The sequence below is a fragment of the Rhinopithecus bieti genome, unplaced genomic scaffold (assembly GCF_001698545.2).
Source record: "Rhinopithecus bieti isolate Rb0 unplaced genomic scaffold, ASM169854v2 scaffold_110, whole genome shotgun sequence".
Lineage (NCBI taxonomy): Eukaryota > Metazoa > Chordata > Mammalia > Primates > Cercopithecidae > Rhinopithecus > Rhinopithecus bieti.
Window position 1 is genome coordinate 3,682,987 of NW_016803311.1, and position 16,674 is coordinate 3,699,660.

The 16,674-nt window shown below is 39.8% G+C and overlaps 1 protein-coding gene and 1 pseudogene across 3 annotated transcripts in view; one reads left to right on the plus strand and one right to left on the minus strand.

Annotated features, from left to right (window-relative positions):
* The window catches only part of DERA (deoxyribose-phosphate aldolase), a 143,426-nt gene that overhangs the window by 42,475 nt on the left and 84,277 nt on the right, over nt 1–16,674 (plus strand). For all 3 annotated transcript variants that reach the window (XM_017873777.1, XM_017873793.1, XM_017873785.1), the window contains exon 5: nt 2,099–2,233. In XM_017873777.1, the coding sequence (XP_017729266.1) occupies nt 2,099–2,233 (135 nt within the window). The remainder of the gene's footprint in view (nt 1–2,098; nt 2,234–16,674) is intronic.
* On the minus strand, nt 11,570–12,315 carry LOC108530208 (egl nine homolog 3-like; annotated as a pseudogene).

The window sequence follows — 16,674 nt, forward strand, 5'->3', positions numbered from 1 at the left end:
ATATATTCTGCAGAGGTTGGTAACACCAAAGTAAGAGAAAGCATCGTCGTGGATATAATTGCATTGGGTTTTAAGGATGAGAAGGAGTTCACAGTGTTAATAAGGTAGGGAACCGCATTTTAGACAGAGGCACTAGCACATATGAAGGCACAAAGCATGTTCAAGGGACTGGAGAAGGTTTGCAGTTGTTGACTTCAAAGGCAGGGTTCCGAAGACAGGGCAAAGGGGGAGATACAGGAGTTGAAGCTGGAGAGGGAGATCAGGGCAGAATTTCAGAGGGGATCCATGCCATGTGGTGGCATTTGGCCTGAATTCTGATGATAGAGAAGACACTGAAAGGTTAGAGATGTGACATGATCAGCTTCATGGCATTGTAAGTTACCTGATGGCACTGTATAAATTAGAAAAGGAGTGAAATGGAGTTAGGGGAGACTTGTCACAGTCCACGTGGGAGCTGATAAGAGCCACACAAAACCTAGAAGATAAAGGAGAGAGTGCATTCAGGAGTCACTGACTTCAGATAGACACAGTAGGACTTGGTATGACAGAAAAGTCTTTAAAGCATTAGTTTGGTAAATATATATCTGTGTGTATATGGATGGATGAATAGACAGATATAAAATTAGATTCTAGTTTTAAGAGATGTTCGAGGAATATCCTAATGCTTTAAAAAGGGAGTCTAGGCCAGGCATGGTGGCTCACATCTGTAATCCCAGCACTTTGGAAGGCTCAGGCAAGAGGATTGATTAAAGCCGGAAGTTTGAGACCAGCATGGGCAACAAAGGTCTCTACAAAAAAATAAAATAAGTAAACATTTAAAAGGAGTTTATAGCTTATTAGGAATATATTAAAACAAACATGGTGCACAGTATTTATATAGAATTGGTTTATGAGGATTCCCGAAGTATTTGGCAGCTACACCTGTGTAGACCTTAATTTTTCATCAACCTCAGTCAGTTCAATTTTTGCTTTAAACAACGGAGAAACATGCTTTCCTCTAAGGTAGCAGACCTAAGGAATTGTTTTTAATTTTTATTTGTTGAGACAGAGGCTCACTGTGTCACCCAGGCTGGAGTGCAGTGGCATGATCTAGGCTCACTGCAAACTCTGCCTCCTGAGTTCAAGCAGTTCACCTGCCTCAGCCTCCCGAGTAGCTGGGGCTACAGGCATGCACCACCACACCAGGCTAATTTTTATACTTTTAGTAGTAAACATGCCACCATGTTGGGCAGGCTAGTCTCAACCTCCTCACCTCGGGTGATCCGTTCGCCTTAACATCCCAAAATGTTGGGATTACAGGCAAGAGCCACCATGCCCAGCCCCAAGGAATTTAATGTCAAGGAAACATGACAGGTTGTATTTAGAAACAGGGATGGAGAGTTAATGATGTGCGTGTAAAAGATGTTACTATTTTTCAAGAGTGTAGTTGTCTTTTGTGTTTTCATTTTCCTCTTATTTACACTTGGCTCTGCTCTTCCCAACCCTGCCCCTTCCCCAATTTTGTGGACTAATTAGGTATGTTTTCCTCCTGCATTCTCTTTTCTTTATGCTCATCTGCCAGGCTGGTTGTTTTTAACATAGGCAATGGGAGGAACACATATGACAATTTGTTTACCACAGCTAAAGAGGTTCATGAGAAAGTTAATCAAGATAAATCAGGGGTAAAAGAGTAAAAATCAAAATAGCTAACTTGATCAAGATTTGGATCCAGAACTAGTGTGCTAGGTAACTAGTGTTCATTAAGATAGGGCTACAACTACTATTTTATGGCTATCACTGTGAAGATAACATTTTTGCTGGTTACTTAATCCACCTTCATGAGCATCTCTGCAGCATCTTAATTTCAGATCTTCCAGAAAATGATAATATTTGTCCTAACACTAATACGAGAGAACATTCTATTTCTTCACACTTATGCATAACGTAAGTGATGTTCTTAAGTGTCATTAATGCATTGGTCTTTAAATGCTGATGTTTTGGGGTTTGGAATTCTTTGATGAATTACTGACCAATTGAAATTTGTTTCCCCTCCCCCACTTCCTTACTTTCCTTCTTCCCTCCTTCCCTCTTTCTTCCTTTCCTTTTTTATCTCTATTAGTGGCCACTGGATTTCCAGCTGGACAGACTCATTTGAAGACACGATTAGAAGAGATCAGATTGGCTGTGGAAGATGGAGCTACAGAAATCGACGTGGTAATTAACAGAAGCCTGGTGCTGACAGGCCAGTGGGAAGGTAGGTACATGCTCTTACCTAAGAGAGTGTCACCATTCTTCCCTGGTGAATCAGATGATGAGATAAGATGTAGTATGTTTTAGAGGTCACTGTTCTAGGTGACAAGTTAGTAGATCAAAGGGTAAATTTAGGAGACAGCGTGGCTAAGATTACTCATCCTTGTGCCCCTCATGAATCTAGGCAGTTGCCTACCTGCGTGAACTGTTCAGATCCTTTTGAGTGCTTAGGTGAATAGTTGCTTCCATGCAATAGATTCATAACTTTTAAAACAATTTTACCAACATGCTTTTTCTTTAACAGGGAAAAGTTACTACTATTCTATACTGTTTTGTTACTCAATACATACTTCACTCTAGGCAAGTCTTTTATGCAAAGTTTATTGGAATATATTGGAGGAAACTTCCCTTTTTTATGTTAATTTTTGCAGTCTTTGAAGATGTGGGATTATTAAGTTGACTAAGTTTGTTTTTACTTCTTGCTTCCTTATACATAGCTCTGATGACTATCATGAGATTAATGATTCACTGTCACATCAGAATACAATAAGACATTGCCCTTTCCAGCAACAAGCTTTTGTTTTTTTAAGTAGATGTTAAAGAATCAAATAGATTTTACCTCTGTCTTAAATAAATTTTGTATACTAAAGATGAGGTCATTGGTAGCTAGAAAAGTAAAATTCTCTCTTTCAAAAAAGTCATTATAATAAATAGTTTAACCAAATTTTTTTTTTTCTTTTTTGAGATGGAGTCTTGCTCTGTTGCCCAGGCTGGAGTGCAGTGGCGCGATCTCGGCTCACTGCAAGCTCTGACTCCCGGGTTAACGCCATTCTCCTGCCTCAGTCTCCCAAGTAGCTGGGACTACAGGCGCCCGCCACCACGCCTGGCTCATTTATTGTATTTTTAATAGAGATGGGGTTTCACCATGTTAGCCAGGATAGTCTCGATCTCCTGACCTCGTGATCCGCCCTCCTCGGCCTCCCAAAGTGCTGGGATTACAGGCGTGAGCCACCGCGCCCAGCCTAACCAAAAATTTTTAATGAAATCACAAGTTAAAGCCAGGATAATATATTGTCTCTTTATTTGTGTGTATATCAAAAGGCATATTTTATACTAATTATGGAGACTATACCTACTCACTGTTTAAAAACAGAAATCCCCACTAGTCATAAAGGAAGTGGATATTCCTTGTAATCTCACTCCCTTGAAATAACCCCTGGTAACACTGCAGGGTGTAACTTTCCACACTTCTCTACATAGCATGCTATCTCCACACTCTTTTAAAGTTTAAATAAGAGGATTTAAATAAGAGATAGGATCTCTTATTTAACCTGCTTGTTGGACTTGCCTATATCTCATGGGTATTTTCCTGTGACTTTCTATTCATCTATATCTGTAAAGCCTTTGTCTGTCTATTTGTGAAGCCTAATTCCATTGATTGTCAATTATGAATTGCTTTTGGTTATAAAGTAGCAAACATTCAGTCAGTGGTTTAAACCCTCAGTATTTATTCTCTTATATAAAGTCCAAGGGTAGCTATTTAGGGGTGTGTGGCAGCTCCACAAAGTTCTTGGAGACCCGATCTACGTTTATATTCCAGTTACAAAGCACGTGGCTTCTGCTCTTAATGTCAAGAGCGCTTCATTGTCTGAGGTGGCTTCTGAAGCTCCAGCCCCTTACACTCATTTCTTGGATCACAGGAAAGAAAGGCTTTTCATATCAAGTCTCACACAACACCTTTGCTTATTACACCTTTGCCCGTTGGCCTGAGCTGAGTGACGTGGCCATTCTTGGCTTCAAGTAAGCTGGAAAATAGAGTTTTTAGCTTGGAATATTAGCTACTTTCCTGTACATTCCCATTTCCATTACCTTCACCCCTCCGCTCCCCAAGTTCCCCATTAATACTCATCAACATTTATGATTCTTGCCGGGTTTAAATTCTCAACAGTTCACAAATATCTTTTTGTATTTTGTGTTCTTTTTTTATGATTGTTCCTGTGTGTGTTTGAGCCAATTACAGTCATTCTTATAAGGCATATTTTAAATAGATGTCTCTGTTCCTATATATTAATTTTGCTTATCTGCTTTTAGTCACGGATTTCACTAAGATTTAAGGCTACAGTAAAATGAAAAAGTGAGTAAGCACAGTATTTAAAACAAATCTGGCAATAAAGTTTATGTGATTTAGTTGTATATAAACCTATATGTCCTTTATATCTTAAGCAATTGTGTAGGTATAGAAATAGAGTTTATAACTTACACCTTTTATTAAGCAGTTGTGGATACAGAAATATGGTTTATATTATGCTACTGATTGGAAAATAAAATACAATAGGAGATGGGTTTTGATGTAATTGATTGCCTCTTAATGAACTAGGAATGGTTGTTTTTAAGAACTGATAATTTCCCAATAACAGGCATTTATGCAAAATATAATGACACATCTTTGTCCTGGACCATACTTTTATATTAACTCTTTTTCTGGTGTTAACCTCTTGACCCAAACAAACTGAAAAGGAACATTAATACTAGAAATTTAATTCTAAATAGAAACCTGAAATGACTTAGGACTTTTCACTGCAATATTTTGTCTTAATTTTGATTCTCAATTTGATTGCATATTGTATTTTTCTGTGTCATGTTTTAATATTAGCTGTTTATTAAAATATCAGCGTAAACTAATTTCTTGGAATTTGTGGATGGAAATGTCTGTCAAGCAATTGCATTTTTAAATCTAGGGCCCTCTCCCTTGTGCAGTGAGGTTTGTGGGATACTTGGTAAAGCACAATAGAAAGAACCTCATTTTATTTCATTTTTTAAGTTCTGGGGACATGTGCCACATGTGCAGGTTTGTCGCATAGGTAAACGTGTGCCATAGTGGTTTGCTCCACCTGTCAACCCATCACCTAGGTAGGTATTAAGTGCCACATGCATTAGCTATTTTCCCTAATGCACTACCTGCCTCCACCCTCCCCCGACAGGCCTCACTGTGTGTTGTTCCCCTCCCTGGGTTCATGTGTTCTCATTAAGAACCCCATTTTTTAAACCTGGCCCTTCAGAGTGATCTTAACCATTTCTCATGGACATGAGAGTCCACAGTTTAGGGTATGAACTAGAGGAGACTGGATTTGGGGGTGAGGGAGGTCTCATATTCCTCTCTGGGTTCTCCTTAGTGACCATTTAAAATGTCCACTTTCCTGAAATTTCTTACTTTTCCACCCTCCTTGAAGCTCCTGCACTGTTAGCATATGAACTACCTGCTACTTCTCAGAGAAAATAAAATCATCAGACAGGAGCTCCCTCCAGGTCCTTGTATCAGGGCTGCTTTTCTTTGCTTCTTCCTTTGCTCCTTCCTCCTAAATTCAGTCCCTCCACTGTGCTGTGGCTCTCATCTCCCCCTGCATTTTCAGAAGCCCTACTCTATCCATTGGGCATTTTTTTTTCCTGCGTCATCAGCCTCTCTCTGCCAGCTCATTGCCATTAAGCATTTAGACATACTCAAGCTTTTCTTAGCCATTTACAAAAGAACCCACATGCCGGCTTTCCCTTACCTTCATCCCCAGCAACGTCCTCCTTTCTTCTCTTCCCTTCACTACTAAAATTCTGAAAAGAAGACCTGGTGCGGTGGCTCACACCTGTAATCCCAGCACTTTGGGAGGCTGAAACAGGCACTTTGGGAGGCCTCATCACCTTTTGCTCTGCCCTGCCCCAAGTTCTGGTTCCGCAGCGATGCTTGGGGGCGGGGCGGCTTCCTCTCTTGAGGTCAGGAGTTCGAAACCAGCCTAGCCAACATGGCAAAACCTTGTTTCTACTAAAAATACAAAAATTCATTGGGCATGGTGGCACATACCTGTAATCCCAGCTACTCTGGAGGCTGAGGTGAGCGAATTGCTTGAACCTGGGAGGCAGAGGTTGCAGTGAGCCAAGATTGTGCCACTGCACTGCAGCCTGAGGGACAGAGTGAGATTCCATCTAAAAAAAAAAATTTTTTTTTGAAAAGAGTTTGTTTGTCCTGAGAAGTTCAAACTAATATACTAATGACCTCTCATCTCATTATGTCCAGGTCATACTCCCTAGTTGTTTATTTAGCATTGCCATGCAACATATGACACAGCAGACTGTTCCTTCCTTCTGGTAATACTTTCTTGTCGTGGCTTTGGTGACTACATTCCTGAGGTCTTCTTTTCTGTTTCTGATTACCCCTGCGTCTCATTTGCAAGCTCCTCTACCTCCTCTGTCATCCCTGAAGTCATCCATCTCAGATTCTGAGAACCATGGACACCGAGCTGTGGTTCTCAGATTCTGTCCCAGTGTCCCAGTGTGACTTTTCTGCAACCTTGGTGTACTTTCCTTTGGAAACGTCATGTCCTTGCTGATTTAAGTTACATTCCTTATGGCAAAGACAACCAAACCTCCTGAGCACCAGGACCACCTGGAGCCAGGGCCACCTGCTCCAGAACCCGTATTCCGTTGTATCACTATACCATATTGCATTTCACCCATCATTTACATATAAGTAGACATTCAAAATCACTGAACCTTGATGAAATCAGAGAAATCTGGCTATTTTAGAAATAAATCTATTAGGCCAGGCACAGTGGCTTATGCCTGTAATCCTAGCACTCTGGGAGGCTGAGGCAGGCAGATCACTTGAGCCCAGGAGTTCAAGACCAGTCTGGGCAATATGGCAAAACCCCATCTCTGAAAAAAAAAAATTGCAAAAATTAGCCTGGAGTGGTGGTATGTGCCTGTAGTCCCAGCTACTCAGGGTTGGGGCTGAGGTGGGAGGGTTCCTTGAGCCTGGGAGGCAGAGGTTTCAGTGAGCCATGATTATTACCACTGCACTCATAAACCACTGTGTGTGGCCTACTAGATTTATTTCTAAAATAGACTGAGCAAGAGAGTGAGACCCTGTCCCCCCCCAAAAAAAAAACTATTAAAAAATATTTTCATTTCCCTGACTTTCTTAACAATTTTTATTAAATACAATTCAATTTTTTATTGATTATTCCAAACTGTTTTGTTACTGATTATATTATCCCAGTATACAGTGATGCTTTCAGGGGCCAGTGAAATCTCTGAGATGATTGACCTCATAGCTCACAGTCCAGACTTTTTTGATTTATGTATCTTCTTATTTGTTACTGTTTTTTTGCCTGCTCCTTAGTGGTTAAGCTTTTTACTGTCAGGTCACGTTGAGCTCGTGATGGCACACTGTCCTTCCCTGACAGTCCTTCTGTCACTCCTGTCCAGCTGGACATGGAAATGTGGACAACTGTGTTTCTCACTTATCACCATAGTTTGAAACAAATAGGGTATGGCATGTATTGTTGGTTCTCAAAATTATAATACCTCACAAACATTATCAAATGATTTGCCCCAGCTGCTTTCCTGACAGGATCTAGTATATCCGCCTGGGCATTTGTGATGAAAAGAATTGAGGTGTATATGTAAGGGAGGAATAGGCTCCTAAATGGGGAAAATCTCTCCAGGTGATTTTGTTCCCCTTCCCCACCAGTCCCATGTCCTTATTAAGAAGTACTAACTCAGGACTCTTCCTTCTTCTTCTTTTTTTTTTTTTTTTTTTTTGGACATAATTCCAGTTCTTAGTTGCATATACTTTAGGTGCCAGATAGTGGAAGCATTGTTGAATTTACATACAGCAATGTATGTAAATTCATACATTGAATACATTCATATATTGTATGTTTTATTTTATTACTAGTACTAATTAATTAATTAGTTAATTAGTACATATTGTATTTCCTATATGTTTCTATGCCTTTAGCCTGGATCTGTAGTTAGCTGTGAACAGGAGAGTTTGATGAATAAAATGTTCCAGTGAATTTAGCTAAGAAGTGCATCTGCTTTCTGTGCTCTTGAGAAAAGAAGGCTTTCCTCTCCCTGGGATGGCTGTGCTCTCTGATAAAGATAGCATCCAAATGGGGACATCACCCACCCAGCCAGCCAGCCAGCCAGGCCACCCAGTCATTGCTGAGTCACAGTCAGACCCAGAACAAATGCACTGTGGGAGGACAGTACTGGGAAAGCAGGAATAGTTGAAAGTTGCATCTTTGCATTTAGACAGATCTTGGTTGGAATCTTGGCTCTATTGTTCACTCTTGGACAGGTTCTTACCTGTGATTTCTGTCCCTTCTATGTAAAATGGAGATAATGACATCTACTTCACAGGGTTACAATAGAAAAGAAATTAGATAATGTTTGTAAAACGATCATCCTGTTGCTTGACCCAGATGAAGCCCTCCTTGCCAGCTGCAATGTTGCCTTCTCCTTCTCCTTCCTCCTGCCCCTGATGATGATCTGTTATCAAGGGAAGTGACACATAGCACATGTGTTAAGTGAATAAAGTGGGACTCTAAAGACTTGGGTTTTAGTCTTTATGATTTTGATAATTTATACCTAGACCTTGGGTAAACACTTCACTCTGCTTCCATTTAAATGTTACAAATGAGGGGATAGGACATAATGATTTTTACAACCCTTTAGAACTATAATGATCTTTGATTTTATGTTTAGTGTTTTCATTTTCAGTGAATATTATTCCCATGATTAGTACATGTAATACAATATTTCTTAATGGTGCTGTTGAAGTTGACATATAAGGTGCATTCCTTAAACAGTTCTTTGAAGAAAGCATTCACCAGAAGTGGTTCATCATCTCATAAATCTTATTGAGCAGGTTTTAAAAATCGAATAATTTCCATGCTCTGTAAATATACAGAGGTGTTCATTTTACTTTTTAAATGACTCTTTCTGTTGCATCTGTTTACCTAACATAGTTACCAGTGACAGGGAAATGCTGTCAGATTGCACCTTGTTCAGGAATCTAGCTCCATGAGCTGAGGACCTGGAGCTGGCTTTACTAGCTTTGGGAGACTCTTTCCATACTGGAGCACCAGCAGACATCGTTCCAAAGGTGGCTAGGATTGTCTGATATTCTGCAGCATCTCATGTTCAATGAGCAATTGGAAGTACCGTTTGTCTCCTGTATCCACAGCCTCATGTACTTTTCATCTCCTTCAATTGTTTACCCCTGAATTGCTATCTTAAATATGGCCTGTGAAGTACATACCTCATGGCTATCAAACATTTTAGGATAAGAAAATGAAATATCGGCACCAAAGTCACATTATTTTTCATTTTCTTATATGAAGAGAATCCTAAAGACGTTGAATCTGTGCAATAATCTATTTTCTTATTTGCTGATTTTACACAAGAAGGATGGTAGAAAGAACATCTTAAAAATAAATTGGTATATTTCTTTTATAGAGTGTTAATCATATTTTATTAGAAAAGTAGTCTCTAAATCTATAGACACTTTTTGGAGAGGAATTACATAATCTATAATTTGTGGTTTCTCTGTTTTAGGAGTTGTATATAACAGAAATTCTGGAAATACTTATGACAACTGTATGCTTTTATGGGTTTTATTTTTATGCTACAATTCTTCAAAACTTCAGATACTATTGATAAAAATATGCATCTTATCTCTTGTAGGTTATTATTATATCTGGTGTGTTAGCTCATCTCTGCCTTAATCTCACAAGATTAATTAGTTGCCTTGGTGAATGAAACTGTTCTTGAACATTTTGTGACTTCTTTAGTTTAAAAGGTTGCTGTACAATTTTATATTAAGTGTTTTACTATACATATAATTATCTTAAGAGTTATATTCAGGCCATTCTTGCACAGTGTTGAACATCTTTCTGATACTCAAAAAATAATTGCTTAGATATGTTCGTTAACAATTATTTTTTAAGTGCCTTTGAATAGCAGGGAATATAAAAGGAAATATACTTTATGACTTTTAGATAGGAAACAGTCTTTAAACACTTGGATTCTTACTTAAATCATAATTTTAAACATATAAGTTTTAGTAACAGAGTTTTTGTTGTCTGGCGCAGTGCTTTTCCAGAATACTTAGCAGATTGCCAGCTGCTTCAAAATTGTGAAGATACTTTCCTTTCAGGTGGACCCTAGAGAGAAGAAAGTCGATTTTATTTATTTATTTATGTGTTTTTAGCTTTTTGAGAGTTTTAAAATTTTCATTTCCTTTTTTCAAATACACCATTCTATTTTTTAAAATAATGTGAAGAATGAGCTCATTAAAAAAACTGAAAAAAAAAAAAACCAGGTGCACCCACATTTCCAACTCCATCTCCCCTTTCAGATTGTTCAAGATGTATACATGTTGATTGTTTATCTGCAGACCTAGTTCTTTCCATGTTGTTATCAGAGGTTGACACCAAATTACCAAGTAGATATTTTTCCTTTGATTTAAATTCAGATTCCATTCCAGCAAAGCAACACGAAAAAACCTAATGTCTAGTTTTAGCTTCTGGTGATTAGGTTCTCCAGGTAAGAAGTGAAAATGGAGACTAAATGGTGTTACCATCTTTATTCAGAAAGTCATTATTTTCAGCAAAATGGGGCCAAGGCAAAAAAAATCCAGGTTGCAAGACTTGGAAAAACGAGTGTCCACCCCATGGGACATTTACAGATTGATCACTATGACAGCAGCTCTTTCTAGAGGTAATAATGTTGTCATTAGGTTGTGATAATTCTCTAGAGACCCCAACAGCCCCAGATTGAGAACATCTGGAAATTGTTCAGATGACACAAATTTCTGTTTTCTGTTGTTAAGGCTTCCATGGTGCCTTTCTGTGGCATCTGCCATTGGTTTTCTTTTTTTTTTTTTCCCCAAACCTCCTTTCAAATCCGGAAATATACATAAAATACAAGATTATTTTCCTCACCTATGCTCCTAGGCTCTTGTCTTGATACCCAGTGTTATGAAATCTGTCAGGTAAACTGCTGGCCAACTGGGATGTCTGCTGAAATTTCTGGAGGTGGAATAGCAAATGAGTTCATCCAGCAAAGAGAGCATCTGAAGTCTATGAGTCTTGGCAAGAAAACACAAAGTCCCACACATAAGACCGGGATGGGGAGTTTTTCGTCACTGAAGAGGCCATCTTAAGATGTCAACTCTTTTTTTTTCTTGAGATGGAGTTTCGTTCTTGTTGCTCAGGCTGGAGTGCAATGGTGCGATCTCGGCTCGCTGCAGTCTCCACCTCCCAGGTTCAAGAGATTCTCCTTCCTCAGCCTCCGGGGTAACTGGAATTACAAGTGTCCACCACCATGCCCAGCTAATTTTTTGTTTTTTTAATAGAGATGGGGTTTCTCCGTGTTGGCCAGGGTGGTCTTGAACTCCTGACCTCATGAGGAGGCCGAGGTGATCCACCCGCCTCGGCCTCCCAGAGTGCTGGGATTACAGGCGTGAGCCACTGTACCCGGCCGTATCTCAACTCTTAAAGAAAATTCAGGAACCAATGCTAAAATGAACAAGGCCAGCAGATTTCGGAGTACAGTCAGTCTTCAGTGAGGGCAGATGTTTCCTAATTAAATTCCTGAATTTCTTTTTGGCTTCTGTCCTTTCTTCATTATCAAAGTACCAAACAGTATAGCACATCTAGTCTCATAGGAAGACAGCACCTCGTGTGGGTTCCTGCAGTCTAACCAGAACAGGAGTTTTTCACAAATGGCCTCCACATCTGCCATGAGCGATCTCTCCTCTGGAAATAGCCATAGGATCCTACCGTGTAGCCCGGCATCCCAATTCTTGTTCAGATAGTGGATGCAGGCGATGCAGCAGCCATTGTTGTTGGGGTTGTCCACATGATGAATGTAACCTATTCCATTTTTAAGATAGCAAGCCACCATTGCCTCGGACCTCTCCTTGACATAGTATTTTCCCAGCAGTTCCTGCACTAGAGGACCAGCCTGTCAGTGAGGGACAGGAGGAAGCTAATGGCCTTGCAGCCCTTCTTGTTGCTCCCAGTCTACATGAACTGGTCACCCTTTGGAGACGCTGCACACAGCCCAGCTGGCTGTCCCACAGGGCCCCCTTGCAATGCAGCTGCTTAATGTGCTCCTGGATGCAGTTGCCCACCACCTCCTTGCCCAGGAAGTTTTGCAGGTCGCAGAAACTGACCTGCTGCAGACAGGGCATGATGTATACTCTAAGGAAAATTTCTCCAATTCCTGCCTCATGATGTGTCCCGGCATTTCATGCACAGGGCAGAAGTCGGGGACCCCCAGCGTGCACCCAGAGAGGGAACGATGTATGCAATGTGAAGCCAAGGCGTGGGGAGCGGGGCCAGGGTCCCAAGCCACTGCAGTCAGTACCAGGGACGGGAAAGTTGCTCACAACTCTCAGGAGAAGGGATCTGCGTTCAGGGACCAGTGGGAGAGTGGTGCAGGACTCCATGATCTAGTGCTGGACTTGCAAGTTCATCTTAAATAGAGAAAACTAATATGCTGTAGATGCAAGTTCTGCTGGCGTGCGGGGACAGCATTGCAGAAGGTAGGGCAAGTTGTCAATCTGATTTGGATGCTGTTTCAAACATGCAGTCTGACCCCTTTGCCTCCTCTCCAGTCCTTGGATCCACACTGATGCACACAGGCCTTTCTGAGTGTGGCTGAGTGCTCTCAGTCCTGTCAGTGAGCACTCCACTGACACAGCCTCACTTGTTTTTCAGCTGGGAACGACAGGCAGAGGTCAGGTTATGACTTCTACTTCTTCTCAGTGTGGCAGTAGTAGGAGGGATGCGGGGAGACAAACAGGAGACAACTCTTCTGCTAGTTGTGCCACTATATTGATGAAGCATCTGCAGTGTAATATATCCTGGGTTTCTAGCACGCCCCTTTTCACTACCCCTGAAAACCTCATTATGAGTGAAAACATTTATTAATAGGTTTTTAATGGGACATCACTATGCCAGCCACTTCTCTGGTGTATGTGTTTTGTTAAATTTTGCATTATTCTGACTATTTTGCAGTCGTGGTATTGGAATTCCATTTTCATTTGTCAGGAACCTTTGATAATAGCCTACCAAATTATTATTTTTCTAGTACATGGCAAGAATTGCTTTTTTTTAAAAAAAATAGAGAATTTCCAGTTTTCTTAAGGTTTGAAGTTTTAACAACAGATATATATTATATGTGGATATGTAAGCAGAAAAAATAGTAAAGGCTCTGGAGAATAAAGTCATGATGTTTGCAAATATTTAACTATGAGGACATTTACTGAAGTCTTACATGTAATAGCAAAAAATCTGGAACCTTAAGTATCCAATAGTAGGAAAATGATTGAAAAATTTTTTATGTCCATGTGATGGAATATTGTGCAGCCATTAATAGTAGCTCTGTAGACCTGTATTTATTAACATAGAAATATGTCAGGGATATATTGAAGGAAAAAAGCATGTTACAGAATAATATGTACCATATATAATCACTTCTTTTTAAAGTTATAGAAGCCACAGAGTGATTGATAGTCTAAAAAGCCCTCCTGTAAGAAAACCATCTGGATGCTAAATTACAACAAACGTATCAAGTTATTTTTTAACTTTTATTTTTGAATGATTTTAAACTTACAGAAAAGTTGTAAAATTGGTACACAAGACTACAGTTTTATCACTGAGATTCCCCAGTTATAAAGTGCTATACCATTTACTTTTTTTGACTTATTTCCTCTGTGATGTGTGTACATACATATATAAATGACATATTACATACGTATTTTTCTGAACCATTAGGGAATAAGTTGCAGACCTGTTCACCTGTTACCCTTAAATACTTCAGTGTGTGTTTCCTGAAAACAAGGACAAGGACACTCTTGTAGCAAGCCACAGTACTGCATCAAAATCAGGAAATTAACATTGATAACCATATGACCATTAACTCTACAGATTGTTCAGATTTTGCAGATTGTCCCAATAGTGTGTTTTATTAGGTCTAGGATCAGTTGTTTCATATTTCTTTAATATTCTTTAACCTAAGAATACTAAGAACAGTCCTCAGTCTTTCCTTGTCTTTGACGATTACGGGCCTGTTATTTTTGTAAAATATACCTCACTTTGGGTTTGTTTGGTATTTTCTCACAATTAGATTCGGGTCATACATTTTTGGCAGGCGTGCCACGGAACTTTTGCTCTGTTCTTCTCAGTGCATTATTTCAGGAGTCACAAGATGTTAATTTGTACCATTATTGATGATGTTCCTTTTTTTACTTGGCAAAGATGGTTTCTGCCAAGTTTCTCCATTGTAAAATTAATAAGTATTTTGCATTTTAATAAGTAATTCATACAGATTATGAATGGAGATATTTTGAGACTATGTTAATATCCTTTTCCTCATCTAACTTTTATTCACTCTTTTAGCATCCATTGATGATATTTCAGCTATTACTTTGATTTTCTAATTATGTCATTTCTTCTATACTTATGAGTTGGCATTACCAAATCTGGGCATGATGTGGAACCCTACAAAGCCAGATGTGGTATTGACATCCCTCCCTCCCTTCTTCCCTCTCTCCTTACTGGTCTCTCTCCTTCCCTGCCTTCCTTCCTGTTTGTAAGAACTCATTGATTCTTGTTTTACTCAATTGGTTATAATCCTTTACCGTCATTATTTATTTTGATACTCAGATAGTCCCAGATTTGGCCAGTGGGAGTGTAACCGCTCACTGGGTTCGCCTTGCCTGCTGCCTACAGAGAGCCAGTTTCTCAAGACAGGGAATTACAGTAGAGAAAGAGTAATTCACGCTGAGCCAGCTGTGTGGCAGACCAGAATTTTATTCTTACTCAAGTCAGTCTCCCCGAGCATTTGGGGATCAGAGTTTTTAAGGACAACTTGGCGGGTTGTCAGTGATCCGGGAATGCTGATTGGTTGGGTAGGAGATGGAATCCTAGGGAATTGAACCTGTCCTCTTGTGCGCAGTTTCTGGGTAGGGGCCACAAGGTCAAATGAGCCAGTTTATCAATCTGGGTGGTGCCAGCTGATCCATCAAGTGCAGGGCCTGCAAAATATCTCCAGCACTGATCTTAGGAGCAGTTTAGGGAGGGTTGGAATCTTGCAGCCCCCAGCTGCATGACTCTTAAGCCGTCATTTCTAATCTTGTTAGTTCTACAAAGGCAGTCTAGTCCCCAGGCGGGAAGGAGGTTTGTTTTGGGAAAGTGCTGTTATTATCTTTGTTTTAAATTATGAACTATCAACTAAGTTCCTCCCAAAGTTAGTTCAGCCTGTGCCCAGGAAGGAACAAGGACAGCTTAAAGGTTAGAAACAAGATGGAGTCAGTTAGGTTAGATCTCTTTTACTGTCTCAGTCGTAATTTTGCAAAGGCGGTTTCAGGAGCTGCTTCAAACTGGCTCCTCTGTCCTTTTTATGTTCCCATCATTCTTTAGGAACTTCCTTGCTTTCTTGTAATAGATGTTTCAGGTGTATCTTTGACGTCTGCTCCAGCTTTGGAATCAGTTATTTCTCCGAGGAGCTCTTCCTCCTTTTATTGATTAATTGTATTTAGAAACCAAGATTTGGCTGCTAGGTATAACTCATTGCTATTGGGATGTTATTTTTCTAGGCCCTCTTATCAGACAGATCTAGTAAATACATGAACGTACACATATACACAGCACACACATAGAAACACACATTCATGTATATTTGTTTATCTGTATGTCAGTCTATAAATCTGTCTTAGAACTTACAGCTTCACACTGATAACCTCTATTACACTCCAGCATTGCATGGTTTATTCTTACTTTCCCCTTCCATATTTATACCCCTTCTTCTTGTCAGTGAGAAATCTTGCTCCCATTATTATCCATTATTTTCAGTATATTCATCTTTTTGATCAATATTTACCTAGTTGATCAATTGCTTTGTATTTGACAATCTCCAGAGCCTACGGGTTGTCTTCCTGGCTCTACTGGCCAAGTCCTCCCCAACCCCTAGAATTTTCAGTCCTCGCTGGTAAGGACTTTCACTTTCCCCAGAGCTGACTGCAGGTCCCCCTCACCTTGCCTCCACTCTGATGTGGCAACATGCAGGCTAACAATTTCTCTAGGCCCCAGTGACACGGGGGCTAGGTTTCTCTTCACCTTCTTGGCAGTGTGTGACTGAGAAAATCCCTGCTCCCTCTTGTCTGTGGTTGAGAGCTCCCAAAGACAGAGTTCGGAATCATCTTTCTAAATCAACAAGAAGCTCTTTCATTTTAGTTGTAACAGCTTAAACTTTTAGAGTAAGTCAATGCTTACCATCATTTTACATGTGCTTATTATTAAAGGTGGATCTGAAGGAAAAATGATTATCTTCCTAACCATTTTAATACTTTTATATTGGCAGAATTTGAGAAGGGTTTGAGCTGTAAAAGTAAAGCTCTGCTATCTAATCTTGAGGAGAAAAATGAAGCTTGGAGAGGTTCAGTAACTTTCCCAAGTAACACCACTAATCAGCGGCCAAGCAAGGGCTGAAAAGTCCTGATTCAAAAATGCGAACTCTACTGTAGCACCATACTCTTGTTTTCTTCCCATCCAGGGGAGCTAAAAGAACAATTTATAGATCTTTTTTTTTTTTTTTTTTTTT